This window comes from Ascaphus truei, chromosome 7 (genome assembly GCF_040206685.1).
Source record: "Ascaphus truei isolate aAscTru1 chromosome 7, aAscTru1.hap1, whole genome shotgun sequence".
NCBI classification, from domain to species: Eukaryota; Metazoa; Chordata; class Amphibia; order Anura; family Ascaphidae; genus Ascaphus; species Ascaphus truei.
Window position 1 is genome coordinate 71,928,150 of NC_134489.1, and position 19,358 is coordinate 71,947,507.

General features: G+C 34.9%; 1 protein-coding gene across 4 annotated transcripts in view; it reads right to left on the reverse strand.

Annotated features, from left to right (window-relative positions):
* Positions 1–10,620: 10,620 nt before the first annotated feature.
* The window catches only part of HOXD3 (homeobox D3), a 59,153-nt gene continuing 50,415 nt past the window's right edge, over positions 10,621–19,358 (reverse strand). For all 4 annotated transcript variants that reach the window (XM_075609005.1, XM_075609006.1, XM_075609004.1 and 1 more), the window contains 3 exons: positions 16,952–17,038; positions 13,276–13,814; positions 10,621–11,396 (listed from right to left, as the gene is read on the reverse strand). In XM_075609005.1, coding sequence (XP_075465120.1) covers positions 10,651–11,396; positions 13,276–13,762 — 1,233 coding nt within the window. In that variant the 5' untranslated portion in view covers positions 13,763–13,814; positions 16,952–17,038 and the 3' untranslated portion in view covers positions 10,621–10,650. The remainder of the gene's footprint in view (positions 11,397–13,275; positions 13,815–16,951; positions 17,039–19,358) is intronic.

The window sequence follows — 19,358 nt, forward strand, 5'->3', positions numbered from 1 at the left end:
CCAATGGGAGCACTGCTTTGCTAGATTCCAGGTGGCGCTCCCAGCTGGTGGTGGACTGGCCCGGCTTTAAACTTTCTCAATGGTGCAGCTCAGCATCCCAGACGTCTGAGCCTGATCCACCAACAACTGCTGTGTGATCACTAAGCTCCCTTCCCTCACCATATCCCAGAGCTTCCAGCACTGGAAGGTAAATTGTCTATACTATAATGCTGACACCAAAGCTACCTTAAATGAGCAGGAAGGAAAAATGTTGTTGCAAATGACTGTTATAAAGAGTTTTACTATACCAATCAATATCTTAAAAACTCTTACCAACTGTATATCCAGGTCGATGGGATTCACAGTATACCAAATGTACCCTACGTTGTACATTATTAATCATGTAGAGGTACTGTTCCTTAATAGCATTTCTCAGAGTAGAAGCATCAGTATGGAGACATCAGGAAAGCCTTCAGCAATACATCTGATGGTTCAAATAAACATTTTGTGTGCAGTGAGATGAAGATGTGTAATGCAATTTATATATGTTCTACAGTACACCATCCCTTTTAGTACAGACATGACTAAATAAAACATTTCTGCAGTTTATGCTCTGTGGGGGCTTGTTACTTTCAAATAAATGTTGTTAGTTGTTTTTGTTTTCATAATATTTTTATAATGTTCATCGTGGTTAAATGCTTTGCAATCCAAAGCCCTCTCCCCCTTTACCACTGACTGCAGTTAATGGATGTAGAACTGCCGCTGAACTGTAAGTGCTGCTCCCACAAACCCATGGATCAGGATGCTAATGGCTCTTTTGCGCTCCCTAGATAATACTGTCTTTGTTTACTTACACTCCCTGGAAAGTGAAAATACACTTGGCACTGAAAGTAAAATTGAAGTGCTGGTCATCATTTTACTTAGGAGCTGAGGCATTGCACTAAAGGATAAAGCTAAAGTTCAAGGCTCATTTTCAATCTGATCAAGTCCCATTATCTGGATGTGTCTCTCTAAAAGAAGTGTTGATTGGGGCATAAATTGTGCAGCCTTGATTGTGACTACAGAATTGTAACTTGTACAGCATAGTACCTTGTAACATTAGTAATAATGATAATACTAGTAATAATATATTAATGCGTTTAATTGCGCTTGTATAGTTTCACATTGCAGAGCACTAGCAGTAAGATAGCTATCAACAGTCACATAACTTGTTGTGCCTGTAAACTTTTAGATTGCACAGTAGTCTGCATTTGTACTACTCTATTGAACCTTTCAGACAATTTTCATTGGAATTAATATATTATGCATTATGCAAAAGGAAAAAACGTATATATATATATATTTTTTTCCCTTATGTATAATGAAAGTCTGTACTTTTATAAATGTGCGTGCACTTGTATTATACATTATTATCTCTCATATGTTTATAATATTTGTATCCCAGATAATTCACCTTAGGGATGAATGTAAAAAACATATGACATTGTTTGCAGACCTGTCTCAAACCCACAAGACATATTGTACCTTATTTTGTTTTATAGTCACAGATTGGCCTAATTTCCCCATATTATTCTTGGCAGTGAAAGGGTTAGTACAGCTCCAGGTCATCAAATGCAAACAAGGATTGTGGGAGCTATTCATTGCAGATCACGTGATGCAAATATATCATCGCATTTATCACAGAATAAAAAAAAACATGGTGTAGTTTTCTTTAAAGATTGTCTCTAAATTTGATGAATCATGTAAATAATGTTTTCACTGTTGAGATGGAGAATTGTGGTTACTTATACCTAGATTTATAAGAACTATTGAATTATTTGCAGCAACATCCTTCCTATCCCTTAGCAGATAATGTGTGGGGTTGAGAAATAGGGAGAGAGGGGAGAGGGACAATGGGGAGGAGTTCTTGTCGTATGTTTATAACAGAGTTTTTTTTATTAAACCACCAAGCAACTCAATATGTTGTATATATACCTGGGGGCTGAAAATTGGGGGTGCGCTCCCCCCTACCCCCCTTCATACATTTGTACATTATATGAATCTATGTATGTTACCACTGTATACTGATCTCGTATGAACAGCACCCTCACCCAACAAATAATTCCTGCGCACGCAGCCACACACACACACACACACACACACACACACACACACACACACACACACACACACACACACACACACACACACACATATCCCATCACTGTCTGTATGATCTTCTGTTATTAATTATTTAGGCTACATTTCTAGATACTGTTATTCTTTACTGCAGATTTCATTGTTTGATATACAACGTTTAAGAAACAAAGGGATAGGGTCAACCCAGCACATCTCTAGGGGTGGTGGACTATTATTTTTGACTGCAGTAACAGTTTCCACTGGGTAATGCATCCTTAAAATCGTACTATTTTTATTACATTAAGGCTGCGTTCTGGCAGTGAAATATAGTGGTTTCTGTGGGAATAATAGTTATGGGCAAAGCTGCCGCTTCGTCACATGTTTTTGAGATCAAATCAATGAGTGGTGGGAATGAAATACAATATTTTTTTTTTCTTTAGAATATTAGTGATTCTGGAAGTTAATAGAAATTACAACTGGAAAGCATTGTATATTTTAAATAGAAATCTACAATGTCAAATACAGTTAATTTAGTGATGCAGTAATACAGTGGTTATAGTTACAATTCATGTGCTGGAGATATGTTTCATTGCAGGCATATAAGGTGTTGGGCAACATACATGTATATAAATCATTTCTTAGCACAATTATATCATCTTGTTTCATAATGAGGTTTAACAATAAATACAACACAACCTTTCAAGTAATCAAGTTCCCAACTACAAGAGATACATGAATAAAATCGTATTTGTTAACAATTACTTTAAATTAAAAATATACTTATTCGCAGGAACCATGTGAAAATGTTTCAAATAGTAGCTCATTTGAAAAAAATGCATTATGTTTTGTCTCTATGCTTGTAAAGTAGCAATTTTAATCTATATCATAGCAGGTGTTGTGCTTTGTAAAATCATATTGGAATTAAAAAGGTTAATGTATTTTCTTATGAGTTTATAGAAATGGTATTGTATGATTAAGCATTTTCTGATATTTGTTTATTTAGTACATATATACCAGATTACAGACTCTCTTTTATTTAATACATCAAAAATATGTGCTGTATATGGTACATCGGAATATATCAGTGGTGTTGGTCTCGTCTGGCTGTGGTTGCTGAACATTTCCCAGCTGGCCTAGTCTTGCTCTCGAGTAGGAGGAACGGTTGTTGGGGAAAGAGTGCACATTGCATGATTGATGAACTCTTAATAGAACCCCACTGGTAGTTCTGCTCCCTGGCAAGGCTGGAGCACATTTATTTCAACTGCTAATTTATTGTAACGTTTGGTATATGGTGAGTAACCTGCCCTGCTAGTATTTGGGGACATTTGAATGATCCAAATATACTCACAGCTTTTGTTGTAAGAAATGAACTATACATGCATAGTCATAAATGTGTTACTTCCTTATGCATTGACAGAGAATGGAATAGCCTTTGTTTTCCTAGCAGCTCTCTGAATTTTCGTTTAAGTTCTTTAACCCAACTTGTAACATTTGATAATAACACCGATAATCATTGGGTTTCTGAAGTTATGAAATGATTATTGTCTTGTCAGCTTTGTATATAGATAAATAGATAGATCGCTAGATATCTGTTATGTGGTTGTCATTTTTAAAATAGTTGTATTATTTTATCCTGCTGACTGAAGTATTGACATTTAATAACTGTATTCTGTGCTGACACACAAAGCTCTAACTAGCTGCTAATAAAAGTAGCATATGGGGTATATACACTTATAGTTTGTATTGTGCTTTTCACATTACCTTTTCAGCCCCCAGAGAGCAACACAATAGCAAACGCGACTTAATTATATAACTATTGTTGATACAAAGTGTTACATGGCTAAATGTTTTGCTCATTTCCAACTCCATTAGATGCCATAAAAGAAAACTGCATCTTTCACATTGTTCTTGATTTCCAGCTAGTTAAATACTTTTTTTGTAACTTTACATTATAATAGTTAGAATTTACCCCAATATTTCCTCCACTGTGTCCAATGTATTATTTCAAACTACTCCTACCTTCAGCAAACACAAACTCATATAGCCTTCTCATTTTGTTCCTGAATTTAATTGGATAAAAGATTGTTTTATTAGCCCTGTGTAATGGAAACAACGCAGATGAATTCCCTTACAATTGTATATGCTGGTTAGACCGCTCCCTGTGTAATTGATTAAATATTGGTGATTAGGGCCTTTAGCATAGCAGTAAGTGTAAAAGTATGTTGGCATTTTTTAAAGTTGTCCTGTAAACAGAGAATACATTGACACTTGGGACTTACCTTAGTGCATGTGTGTGTCTTACTGCATGGTTAGGACCTTACCGTGTCCTTCCCCATTGGTAGTTGAGCTGTGAGTTGGAGAGTTGGAGACAGCAAGATAAATTAACCTGTCCTCGGATTTCCTGCTCTAAATCAAAACTTACCCTCTTTCACAAATTATGTTAAATACTTGTGTTGCCTGTAAAAAAAAATCACTCAGATGAACCCATTTCATTCACAACTGCCATTAATGCATGGTGGTCTTTTGTGAGACTATGCCTTGAAAAAGTTAACTATATTATTTGATGATGATTAATAATAGCAATAATAATAAACGTACTGTAACATTATGGTGATTCTGATTATTAAAGGGTCCTACAAAGAAAAACATTGCGACCAAATCACTTAAAGGTGTGTTCCCTACCCATAAAGAAGACCATCTGGCACAAAATAATCTTTAAACTATTGAACATCCTGTTTCATTGTACAATTTCCCATTTCATCAAACGCATCTAATCATTTGGAAGCAAAATCATTATTTCTTTAGGCGAAAATGGCAGCCATTTTGTTATCCCCGAGAGTCAGAAATACAAGCAACATGCGAGACCACGTGTAATTAAACACAGGAGCATAAAAAAAAGTGTATTGAATAATGTTATTTTTACATAGTGCCAGTGATTGCAGTTTTAAAAATAATCCCTCCCCCCTCAAAAAAAATAAATTATATATATATATCATTATATATGTACTTAGTTAAGTTATGGTGGGTAAAAAAAGTGACAAAAACCCCTCCATTTGCTATGTATGCATGTATGTATGTAATGTATGTGTATATATATATATATATATATATATATATATATATATATATATATATATATATATATATATATATATATATATATATATATATATAAAATACACTTTCCCTTAGTTTGTGAGGTTTTATATGCAAAAAAAAAGTAAAACTTCTGATCAATCATCTATTACACAATGTAGAGCGGAGTGGAGTTTTTGGATGGGGTGGCTTATGTACCCTAAGCAATTTCCTTAGCATCCTCATTCATATTTCAGCATCGATGTGTTAAATGTTATATGTTGATCCAGTACAAAGAAACCCACAAAGAATCCGTATTCCTGGGACCTACAGGACTACTAGAACTCTTTAAATATCAGACTCGTGTATAATTTCCAATAATGCTTTCCAGCCATGTGCTGTAAATCACCCCTGTTTATCTTTAGTGCAAAGCAATGATTTCATTGCTAACCCTATTGGCTCAGCTCTGGATGTTTGGCAACGATTACCTAAATCATTACTAATGCCTTACTGCTGCTGTGCAAATTATCTGTTATTATTTAGACTATACCCTCCTGCTATTTTGAATTCCAGTGCTAAAATGTTGATTTTCTCCTAACATTGAGTTTATTTGTCAAAATGCATCCACATTATGAGTTATTTGATTGGTCTTTGATTGCTATACTAAACGCAGCTGGACTGCTTGTTGTATTCCATACCAATTTTTTTCATTGCATTTAATTTACCCAGCAAATAGTTTAATAATGTTACAGCAGACTTGTTTTTTCAACTTCTTCTACAAGCTGATATCACAAATCGCACTAATATTCTGTGTTATTAAATATGAAATATTTTACATGGACCCCTTATGAATGACATGATAAGCACAAGGTCAATAAAACCACATTTCTTTTTAAAAAAAATGTTGTGCTGATTGCAATACTGGTAACAATGATTTTATATTGATCGATGTCTGAAGTAGGTTGATATTTTACTGCTATTCTCTACAGTGAATTCAATCATACTAATTGCATTTTCTTCTTTTATATTTTGTATCTTTTTAGGAACAGTCAGTCTCCCTTATAAGAAGCAGGATTTTTCATCAGATTGAAATCACATTGCACAATGGTGGAATATCCTGATGTGATATGAAAGACACAGTGCCGTGTATTTTGACAATTAACTCAGAATTAGCACTCGTGTGTACTAAAATTGTTAAATGTATGTTTTCACTTTGTGTTTAAGGCTCAATTTAAAATCAGTTTATGTATACAGTAGGATGCCTTACTTAGACTCAAATCCAACATTCCTAAGGTTCTACTGGGAGATATATAACAAGTATTATTTTAGATTAAAGATATTATTACAGTTTATTAGATATCGACATATTTAACTGAAGTGACTATCTATAAATATGGCCCACGTTTCAAAAATCTATGGGATGTTACTTGATATGAGGATAAATGGACAACTACATTGAGTGAGATACATTGGCATTGTGCATCAGAAAATGTCCCTTCCCAGTCGAAACGTGTTTTCTTTGTAAAATTAATTTCCTTGAAGTCAGTGTAAAGGTTGTATTTGTAATTAATAGTTTAGTTTCTGTTTTGTGGCAGAAATAACCATTGGATCATGCAGATAGTTGTAAAGACTGGACCTCCGCATTGCATGGGTTTCTCTGCCAGTGTGGAGATAATGTCAAGCCTTACACAAGCAGTTACTCAAATGGTGACCACATCGAACTCAACGCTTCAATGTCCCAGGGTTAGGATTCTTGTAAAGTATGAATTCTTCCACTCAGCACCACTGCAATCGTGCAATGTTATCGGATATCTGTGTTTATGTATCAAGGCAAAAGTGGAGCAATTCTGGGGCAACAAAAACTACCATATTTATCAAAGGAAAAAAATCCTATTAATATCGATAGGACTTTTTTTTCTTTAATACATATGGTGCAGATATTGTACCCCAGAATTACACGTTTTGCCTTGATAAGTAGACCCCACGGTGTTAAATATCACTATAGAAAACACAAACACATTTTAGGGAATTTAAATTAATGATTGTTAGGGCATGTCGTTTCTTGTTTCCATATTGCAGTGAACATATTTTAAAAAAAACACATAATTTCCTATTTAATGCGATTGGACATTTTGTTTAAAAAACGCGTTTCTGTTTCTACATGAGGAAAGTATACATTGCCAACCTTATTGTATCCTATATAAGCCATTTTGTTTCCTTTGAATATAGTTGTAATAATTCTGTTGTGCATCCTATGGATGTTTTGCCATCTGTATAATGTGCTCATTTATCAATAGCTTGCATGAAATAGTTAAACCAAAGATGTGCATTCTAGGCTTTGTACCACTCAAACAACCGAATAAAGGACATTAATGTTTTCCTAACACTGTTTGCATTGATTTACTTCTTGTTGAAATGGGCCTAAAGTCTTAGGCACCTGCACTGTAAAATGGTGTTTAGCCATTAAACACTAAACCAACATGCTTACAGATATATCTTACTTAAGTAAATACTTTCTACTTCAATACTTACAATCTATGAGGCATTTAAGTGTTCAATGCATACGTTGGTATTTTGTACATGATCTAGCATTCAATACATCGACATGATAACGGCTGAGAGTGTTTGAAGCACACTCTCTTTGTATTATAATTACCCATTTTATGGTAGCCTAAAAGGGAATTTGTTTATATTAAATCATCATAGCAATGGTTTAAAAGATTTCATATTTGTGAAGTGTTGGTTTAAAAAAAAACCCTTTGTGATTTAGTTTAAAATGTGGTTCATTCTAAATTATTGACGATTTGGCTTCCAAGTGGGTCATCCCATCCCATATAACACATTGTTTGTCCTTGTAAGATGTAAGAGGTTTGATTTATATAGGTGTTGAGAAGAGTTAACATAATACGAACTCACGCTTCCACATAGCTGTCATTTGCCAGTATTTCCCATTGTTTGAAGCAAGCCATGCAATGATCTGTATGTTTTATTTTTTTTACTACATGTATACCATTTTCAAAGTGACTCTTAACATTTACCCTTACCTTTTCCTACTTTTCCTTAGGAAGATATTTACTTGGTTTGAAATTTTTTTATTGCTACGTCTCATAATGACTATGGCGTTGAAATATATTTATTTATTCGGCATCATAAAGATTACATTGCAAATGCCACGAGTCACACACACACACACACACACACACACACACACACACACACACACACACACACACACACACACACACACACACACACACACACACACACACACACACACACACACACACACACACACACACACACACACACAAACACACCCCACATACCACATTTTCAATATATAAATGCTATGTATGGATATAAAAAAAACATTATTTTCCTTCTGACTGTACCATTTTGGTTCATGTATATGTTCCACAATATTATTTAAATAAACTTTGTGGCATTTACTTGTGTAATGCGTTTCAGAACAATCTTTTGTGTACCTTTATTTCTATGAAAAGGGAGAAATCAAAGCCTCTATTTTCGTTATATTAAGTGATCTTGGAAACGGGACTGAAAACTATAAAGTGATCTATTATGTGACTTCTAGATCTCAATGTATCATTGTAAAAAAACAAAACATAATATAAATAAAACCATCCGATACACAACTGAAGTGAGCAGAGCATGAGGTTACCTGATTGTCGGTATAAATAAGAAATACAAAATAGATCATTCATAGGCAGAGTTGTAAATTCAATTTTATTGGGACAATTGTATGCTTTGCAAATGTACAGTGCATGTATATCTGTACTTCCTGTTGCTTTGTATCTGTAGTTCATAAAACAATAAACACATCACTTGGTGGGTTGATATTTATTCTTCTAGTTTTTAAGTGGTCACAAATAGTGTTTTTTTTCCACCAGAACATCAGAGGTCAAATATTTCACTCAATGGGAACTGAAGTTCTTTTCATCAGAAAGTGTAGGAGTTATGTTAGTTTGCCAAACAAACAGGAATGCGTAGGAAGAGACTTTGCTTTGAATAGAAAATAATGAAATCTTAACTACACGGTCTTCATTTATCCTGTCTTCAATTTTTTTTTGCAATACATTGTGAATAATTGTCACCATAGACCTGTCTATAATCATAAATAAAAAAGTGTAACTTTTTTTTTACCCATCATAATACTGTGGGCTGTACCCTGTAAACGAAACATCGTTCTTTCCAAAGCCCTTCTAAAGACCTAAGCATATTTAATGTTGAAACTTAAAAACACTGGGCTCCTTTAAGATTTTACACTTGTGATTGTCAATTTTTTATTTATTTTTTTAAAATTTATTTTCTAAAATGGTACGTTGTGAATTCCAAATGTACATCTAATATACAAACTTTAATTTAGGAATTACAATAAAAGCACACAAACTATAAACCAAGCAGTAAAAAGGCGACGAGATGTTATTGCAAACAAATATATTTTAAAATACCCTCCCCCCCTCCCCCCAGTGCTTGTATTTTAAGAATGACAGAGGGTCCATAGTGAAACTAAACTAGCAAATGAGATATTATTTTTTTATAGACATTTGTATGTGCGATGATAGTCAATAAGCATATTCATATTCTGTAGCTTGCATGGGATTGCAGAAACATTACGGTGTGATCTGCTCATTGTTCGCACTCTTGAATCAGATACACTATAATTCAGATATGTGTTCTAAATGCTGCTGAAATGATACCAGACAATTTAAAATTAACTTTTCGAAATGTCAAATGCCCATTGTGAAATGCCACATTTTGATTCACTCTATAATAGAATTTACAATGTGCTGTCTTAATTAACCCTTACATAAACTACAAACACCAGCCACAGTTACAACTGTTCAGAACTAATCTCTCAACTATTTCAGACCAAATACACAAAGGTGAAAATGTAGCCACAATGGACCTGAATCATTCTTCCAAGTTATGCTGAATAAAGTTCACAAGTTTCCACATAAATACATTAAGACGAGGATAAATAATCAATGATACAAAAATGTTTTGCCTAAAATAATAAATACATGTCACTTATTTCAATGCATTTCCAACATTGCTAAAGAATTCATAAATTAACTTCTCTGAAAGTTTATATGCAGCGACATCACCATTGCTCCCATTTGGTCCAAAAAAACACCTTTGCATGACACACTGCGCCTGCTAATTTCTCCATTAGACTTACCTTCAAGTACATCATTAATAGTTTTTTTTTGTGCCTTGGTTCGCAGTTTATTGCACGGTCATGCTTTAAATACTTATAAGAGGGTCCTTTTTCATTGACTTACATGAGTCGCAAGAAGCAATGCAGCTGCTACACGGATCAAACATTCCTCTAAAACTGTTGGCACTCTTAGAATAAGGTACATTAACAATTTCGTTCAGAAAAAAACATGAGGTAATTAAAAGGAGTACATGTTGTTTCTCTCTCTCTCTCTCTCTTTCTCTCCATCCAACAGTTAGTTACAGATGCGTTAGTTTGGGTGCTTCTTGCATCCTTCCCTGAGTTGTGTGATGAGAAGTCAGATCTGTGTATGTGGGATGGGGGTCACAAGGTCCATGGTGATGGTTGCCTGGAATCTGAGCAGCGCAGCTGTAGTCCACACTAGCAGATGAAGGATGAGAGAGATGGCCAACATTGAACATTGGACCAGAGGCTGGCATTGAATCAACAAAGTTCCCTCCAACATAAACAGGGCTGCCCTGCAAATTGGGATTGGCAAAGCCACTGTTACTTTGCATGGTGTGATGGTCATACTCTGCTCCAGGGTATCTCTTTTGCTGGGGTAAACAGCTGCTGAGAGGTGCTGTGTAAGCAGCCAACCCATACATGTTTTGCTGTGATTTGGCAAAGGATGTTGGCGAAGGAGCATCATAACTAAGACTGTTAACAGTGGGAAGTTGACTGGAATATCCTACATGATTTGATCCACTCAGTGGACTTCGGTCTGGGGACTGCCCTGTTGGAGAATGCATGATCCCTTTAGCTTTCTGATCTTTCTTGTACTTCATTCTCCTGTTCTGGAACCAAATCTTAATCTGACGCTCGGTTAGGTTCAGCAGATTGGCCATCTCCACTCTGCGTGGGCGACAAAGGTAGCGGTTGAAGTGAAACTCCTTCTCCAGCTCCACTAGCTGCGCGCTGGTATATGCAGTGCGGACTCTCTTTGAAGATGGGCCTGTTGGGCTTTTTTCTTCACAGTTCTCTCCTTTGTTGAAAATCAAAGTACATTATTAGTCCCCAATCATATTATAGAATACAACATATCAATAGAGCGAGAGGTGTTGTGTGTGTGTGTGTGTGTGTGTGTGTGTGTGTGTGTGTGTGTGTGTGTGTGTGTGTGTGTGTGTGTGTGTGTGTGTGTGTGTGTGTGTGTGTGTGTGTGTGTGTGTGTGTGTGTGTGTGTGTGTGTTATATAACAACTGGGTGCTAACCGTCGGAGGAATGGGTAAAAGGGCAAATAAAGGAACAGACACTCCAAAATAAGCTAAATAAAGTCTCTCACAGGAGCCGAAACCTTGAATATTTCACATCACCTTTATTTTGCTTATTTTGGAATGCCTGCTGGCCCTTCATTTCTCTCTCTCGCTCTGTCTGTCTGTCTGTCTGTCTGTCTGTCTCTCTCTCTATATATATGTATATATATATATATGTGTGTGTATATGTGTATATATATGTATACACACACACACACACACACACACACACACACACACACACACACACACACACACACACACACACACACACATATATATATATATATATATATATCACCCCCCCCCCCCCCCATTGTGACCAGCCTTGGGATGATTTCCACTACTTACATTGAAAGATTTAACTGTGAAATGGTGCCATAATGAGTTAAGATCCTCATTACATGATGTTTAAAATACATTTGTAAATATTCAACGTCCACATATTAAAACAAAGATGACTCAGCAATGATCATAGAACGATGTGAAATCACTAACGTCCTCAGTGCGCTTAGTAATTTTTTTTTTTTAATAATAATAAATTAACGTCTCTAAAATAAGTTTACAAGCAGGTGACATCCTAACGGTTTCTATTTGGTAGAAGGATGACACGAGTAAACTAAAATAAACTAAATCTAAGGTCTCAGTTAGACTTAATTCAAGTACATGATTCAGAGTAGTATGTCTTTCTTTGTAGTAAAATACTGTCATCTTTTTAAAGCAACGTCCACTTTATCACTCGTGCATAGGAATACTTTCTCTTTCTCATATATGTGTGGGTGTGGGTGTGGGTGTGTGGCTGTGAGGGGGTGTGAATGTTTCTGTTTTTTATTAATACATCACACCATAACTACTGTTGTATAAATCATTGGTGTTTTCACCACTGACCCATCAACACTTCGTATGATGGCCCTGCTACTGGACTTATTCTGATCCCATTTTCCCCTAAGTGGATTTAGTGCACCCTTTGCTATCATAATAAACGTTTCAGTCTGTGTACAGTTCAGGGGATCTCTTCAATAGCACGTGTTGCTACTCCCCACAATACAGGAGACCCAAACCCTATTTCTCAATAACACATACAGTATGCAAGGTTGAAACATTTCTTATTTGAATATAAACATTGCCTATAGACGTTTGTGTTGTACATTAGCTCTCTAGGCTACACATATTTTTTCCTCCAATGGAAAGAATTGTGATCCTCATGCATACACAAAGTCTATAAATAATGCGCATGGGGTTCCAATAAAAGACATTGGCTTCAGAAATCTTTTCACCCCAGATCCATTATAATACCAGTATCATATAAAATATAAAACCTCCTTAGCAAGTGGAAACTTGCATATGTTATCAATGGATTGTGTCAATGGATAATTGCTCTTTAATGCATTGCAAGAAGCCATGGGCACTGAAATTGTTCGTGTCAACTGGGACATATGTTGGTCCCTAGATCATAATGGGAGTGTAAATTCCCCAAGATCTCCTTTTTTATTTGGGAGAGGATTTTTCATCACTTAAAAGGTTAATAGTCCCAATTACTCCAATAACTTAGAATTCTAATATATGTGCAGACAGTTTCAGTTGTTTTACAAGAGGATTAAAATAATGTACCTGGAGGGGTGCTGGCATTTTTTTGTTTTGAATTTTGTCGTGATTCCTTCATCCATGGGAAAATTTGTTTACTCATAGTACCTTGGGAGGAATTAGAGGAATTAGATGATTTGCTTTTTTTCTGTGTTGAGGTATTGCCATGATTAGGGGAAGAAGGGGGCAAAGATGGCGCTTGATGTTGCTGTTCATTAATAATAGGGGTCTGGTTTGCATTTTGGCTTGAAGTTGTCCTCATGCAGCTGCCACTAACATCACTGGTCTTATGGTTTGGGGGCCTTACTGCAGATGGTTGTATAGAACAAGTGGAACTGGGATAATCATTTTCTAGAGCAGATTGTGAATATGGTTGATGAGTTGAGCTATAGCTGTAAGATTCTGGTTTGGCATAGGTATAACCCCCAAATAGTCCAGAGTTTTCATAGTAAGCTGTTTTCTGCATCTTGTTTTCTCTTATTGATAGGGACTTGGCACCCTTATCAAAGAGCATTGACTTTCTCAGTCAATTTTTCTGTTAGTCCAATCACTTGTTGTGAAACGATCTATGGAAAATAAAACAACATACAAATAAGGACCCAAGAGATAACCAATATAAATTATATAATCATTTATTTCACCTTCTTAAGTCTTGACTAATGATCTTAATGGGGTTGTAGCAGTGCACTCAAACAGCTATACACAAAGTAAACGTATTATGTATTCACAACGTGTTTACTATTCACATAATACATGAGTATGAGTGAAATATTTTCCAGTCTGAATGTATGGCATTGTTTTTTTCAGCAAATATTATATCTCCTCTCACAAGTGTGGTCAAACATAGTCTACTATATTTCAAACAACGGAGATATGTTTTGCTATATTTTAAGAATACTGGTCTAGTATCCCTGGAAATTTGTATAAAGATTAACTACCTTCTCCACCCCTCCAGCATGTGTGAGCTGTGTATGACTTGATGGATTGAGCAACTTTCAGAACCTGAAAAACTAGCACAAATTCCACCTCCATTGTAAAGTATGCCTCTTAACCGAGTGCGGTTAAAATATAACTACCACTATTCAACATCTTTTGTTTGATGCATTTGGAGAAAGCCCTTTGTCAGCTTTTGTGAAATTTAATTACACGATGTCTTTTTCTACAAGGTTTTACTGAAGCTGCATTTGTTGGAGACCTATACCATGCATGAGTTGCAAAGAATTGTTTGAATCGTAGCAGCATTTTCTTTGCATAACTGAAACAGTGACGATGTATTATGTTGCCTAAATTAGCAAAATGATTGAAGGACAATGTTAAACAATGATACCTAAAATATAAAAATGCTTCAAATTGTAAGAATTTCAATTATTAGCATTGTCCATGTAGTCTAAAGTCTAATATAATGTATGATGTATATAATCCAGTTTATTTCGTGCTTACGTTCCCATTTAAATATTTTTACATCAGCACCAAAATATATGCACTTTCATATTGAATTATTTTCATTACTTTTTCCATTGTCTAAATAACCACCACTTGGCGTGTAAGAAGCGGTATTTTATTAAATAAGCATTTAGTATGCATACAGGCTACCCATGTGCACTTATTGTTACTATCTGATAGCAGTCATGTCTCTAAATTGTATTTTGGCCTAAAATGTGTATCTTGACTTTTCAATGATAACATGAAACAATACAGCTTCGTGTCTGTAGTAATAAAGAGATTTTTCATAAATAGACATATCAACTCAGTGTCATTATTTCTCCACTGTGGTAGAATATTCTGAAATAAATTAAACTGAACTTCATTAGTGCATTGTACGTGTGAAATTATTGCATTAGCAATACTGGAATGCCTGTTGAATATTCTAAGGACATTAGCTGCTAAACACAGCTAAGGGCCAAGCATTGTCCCCAAACCGAAACACCAGAGACAAAATATGAATCAGCCTGAGCTGGCTGCACATGAAATAATGTTTAGTATAAAACCGTCACGAGCTTTATTTCTTTTCTGAAAATATCAACCGCTTGTGAACTTTGCCTGAACCTAAATAAGAAGCAATGGGTAATAAATCACTCGAACAATGGTCAACTGTCTTCTGATTCATCTTTTAAATGTTTTCGCCCCATAATATATTAGTGTTTTTAAAGATTGTAATGCATAGAGCACAATTGCTAACTAAATACCCCATGTACTATTTTTTTATTGAAGCAGATATCCTAAATATGTTAGACACACTATCCTATTTCAAATGGGTTTTAACGTTACATATTTTACATTTAGACACAGACGTCTTGTTTAAGAACTGTGTCCTATTCTCCGCAGCGGAATTAACCACAGTCCCTTTGCAACACCACAGGAAACGAATATATATATAAAAACAAAAACAAAAATATTTTCTGATACTAACGGGGTTTCCCCTTCCTACCCTGGCGATCTTTGTAACAGCTTAGAATCTACGAAATGAAACAAACGAATATTCCCCACACTGTACTGAGGGTCTACATTTCATATGTGTATTATAATTTTATACTTACACTGGCACAGTTAATTCGGTTTGAGATCAATACATAACATGATACAGAATAAATAAAAGGCTGGAAGAGCAAGCAGTCTGGTGGTTATTAAGCAGCCTGAGTCCACACCGTGCATATCAATGCACCTGTCATTGTGGTTTGGAACAAAATTTATGACTGCTAGTGCTAGGGCAGTAAACGCTTCAGTGAGGAATGGGGGGAAAAAACCATCCCAGGACCTAGAACTTTCAGAAATGTAAAACAGGCTAAGCGTAGGAGGAAGACTAGTAAAAGAATCCCCTACTCCGCAAATTCTCCCTTTTTAAAAGCCTGTTGAGCAGAATTATAAAAGGTGGCCCTGCAGTTAGCATAAGACCCTGACTTTAACAGGACACAGGCAAAGTTCTCTGAAGTTCCTTTGGATTATAACAAAACAAAAATGACAAACGGATATTAAAACATTTTTTTTTTTTTAAATGGAATATAATTTGGCAATCCCACCAGGAAGAAGCAGGAATCATTGACTCTTGGAACAAATGTCTTCAACTTTGTGAAGATCTCCATCCAACACTTTGTTTTATTTACAAGGACAACTTTATGGGCTCTGCATTTGGCGGGGTCTGCTCTGCTTGGAACTACTGTTGATGCAAAATGGTTACAATGTTAATATGTGTGTGTGGGGTATTTAATGGTGTGTTAAAAATGTGTGTCTTGTCATTGTGGTACATCTACGGACTTATGATATGCTTAAAGACTGACTGGAGGGGGGAGAAAATACATATTTTTCTACCCTTTTAAATGTTTTTTCACACTGTGTGTGCTTTAATTATTTTATTTACAGATACAAATACATATGTATATGTATGATAGTTTCATCACGATGCCTTATCAGTCTCACAATATCTTCTTGCTTCTGTGATACGTATCATAGCATTATATATATATATATATATATATATATATATATATATATATATATATATATATATATATATATATATAATTAATAATAAATAATTCCGTTCATAAATTTGTATTTACAAATGTATTGGGACGACTGGGAATCAGAGTCGGAATCTTAGCTTTGGAAAACTACAACCACACATCTTTCTCTAGGATTTGAGTCTGGCACTTCACCTACAGTTATAACTTGTATATTGAATGCATTATTCATTTGATGAACTTACCGTATATTTGCTTGTCTTCAAGTTTTGTATTTAACCTTCTTTGGAGAGTGTCCTCCCTTATTTTTTCCAATCCCAACCAGGCAATTGCTGAGAGAAAAAAGTAAACATATAATTTAATCTGTGTTTATTTGTGCAAATTTTATTTACTGATGTACTCTCATTTATAATGTTAAGTTTAGGTGATAAAGTATGGATCAATCAATACATCTAAGGTTTTTTCTTTTATTTGCTCTTAAAGTGAATGGATAGGTTGCTCTACAAAGACCGTTACATACTGATTTTCTATGTAGTAGCAATTAACTAAATATTAAGATAAAGCATCTTCCTTTGTAATGTGAGTTTATAATATGTATAGCCATCAAATTAATAAATCAATAATATTGTATCTAGAAAATGTGCTATATTGTTTACATTGTATATTTGAATGATCAACTTTCAAAAGTATTTCAGGAATATTCTTGGAATAAATATCTAATTGCACTTATGGCTACAAAATAAGTTACAGCTATCAGTGTGGTAATGAACAATTACAATGTACTTTGGGGCTACAAAAGAGATACACTGAACAAAGACCAGATTCCAAGAACTACCCCTAGGATTCCACTACGGATAGCCAGCTCTGGACACAACCAAACTATATGTATTCTGTATTCTAATTGCTTTCTGTGTTTTTCGCTGATCGCACTACATATTCATATGAGGGTAGTACACGAGTCTCTAAAATCAGTTAAATATAGAAAATCAACTTAAGAATAGAACATTTCCAATGCATGGGATATAAATCACAAACATTGGTAGTATACTACATGTATACTTGTACAATAACATTTTATATAATCACTTAGAAATTTGATGACTAAGTAGTTTTAAAAACACTAACTGTGCCAAAGAATCCCACACAAAGACAAGCTAGGCCATTATAAGAGACAATATCTAGCAACTATAAGCCTTTGAAATGACCTTTGGCTCGTATAGCAATAACTCACCACTTAATGAACAACCAACGGAAGAGTCCCCAGTAGCTCACAACAGAAGAGAACTAACAACTTTCCACGAAATCCTCATTATCAGTACCCAAACCCACTACGATGCAGCACTTTCCTTCTTTCCACATCATATTAAGTTTTGCTGGCAAAATTAGAGTGTAGAAAGAGTAAGTGGATGAATACAACTGCTGATCTACAGTGTCCCTAGTCCAGGGCCAGTGCAATAACATCTTATATAATATATTCACTATTCACGTGGGCGTACGTCAAGTTTCAGCTTATTTTTTTAGCCTAGGTTGGAAGTATAGTTACTAATTGTAACCAGATGAGACAAATCGTTAGGGTGTATCTTGCTACATCAAGAAGTGATCGTGATATAGCAAACCAACTTAGTATCATCTGTTGCCACGGTAAGTTTCTAATCTGTATAATTGTTGACTTCAGGTAATTGTAATATTGTGGGCAAGAAGGGCCATATTCAAAATATTGCACCTAACCAAACAGGAATTTGAAACCTTAAATTTGCCATTGGTTAGATTGGGTATGATTCCATTTTTTAATGAATGAGAGCAATTTTGAAATTAATTTTCCCAATCACTCTGGGATGTTTCTCATTATAAAAAATAAATAAAAGTTAACTGCTGAAGGAAATGTTTTAATGGAAAAGGTATTACAGATACTGTCGAATGTATAAATATTTTAGAATTTGATTAAAATAGAGGGGAAGCTTTATATGGCTGTTCCATGGTATTAAATGAAATGCTGTATCGAAGTAATTCGATTTAGCTGACTTACTTGGCAGGCCAAAAGGTTGAAGGCAAACAGCTAAGTAGAAATGACCACTGCTTTTAAGTTTTGATAAAAGAAAATGAATACGTTTGTATTCATTCTCAGTATTTTTATATTCATATATAGATCCTATAAGATATGCAGAACGTTTGTGAACAATGGTTGTTTGAGGCCTTCACTGAAAATGCTGAAATTGTAGAAATAATGCAGCTTTAAAGGTCTTGTATTTAAATGTTGTGCATGTTTGCACCAGGAAATAAATGAGTATTGGAATAATTTTGTCTCTTGGACAAATCTGGTGCTTTTGTTTTCTGGAAAAAAAATAAAATAATTTAGAATAACCCTCCATATCAATGTATTCTTTTACAATAAAGGCCTATTTTACTGCTCCATATATTTATTTATCAAAGCTGTGATGGAGAGTTGCATCAGGATAAACACAGCACCAGTTTTATCCAGATAGTATTCCATTTTCTATTGAAAATAAAGGGATGGATAGGTTATTGAAACAATTTTGGTGCTAGTTTTATTCCTGTTCAAAACTGGAGCAAAGATGTTCTAAAGATCCACTTATATACAGAAGCAAAATCAGGATTTGGGTGAAATTTAGCACAAAGGAAATGGGAACCCCA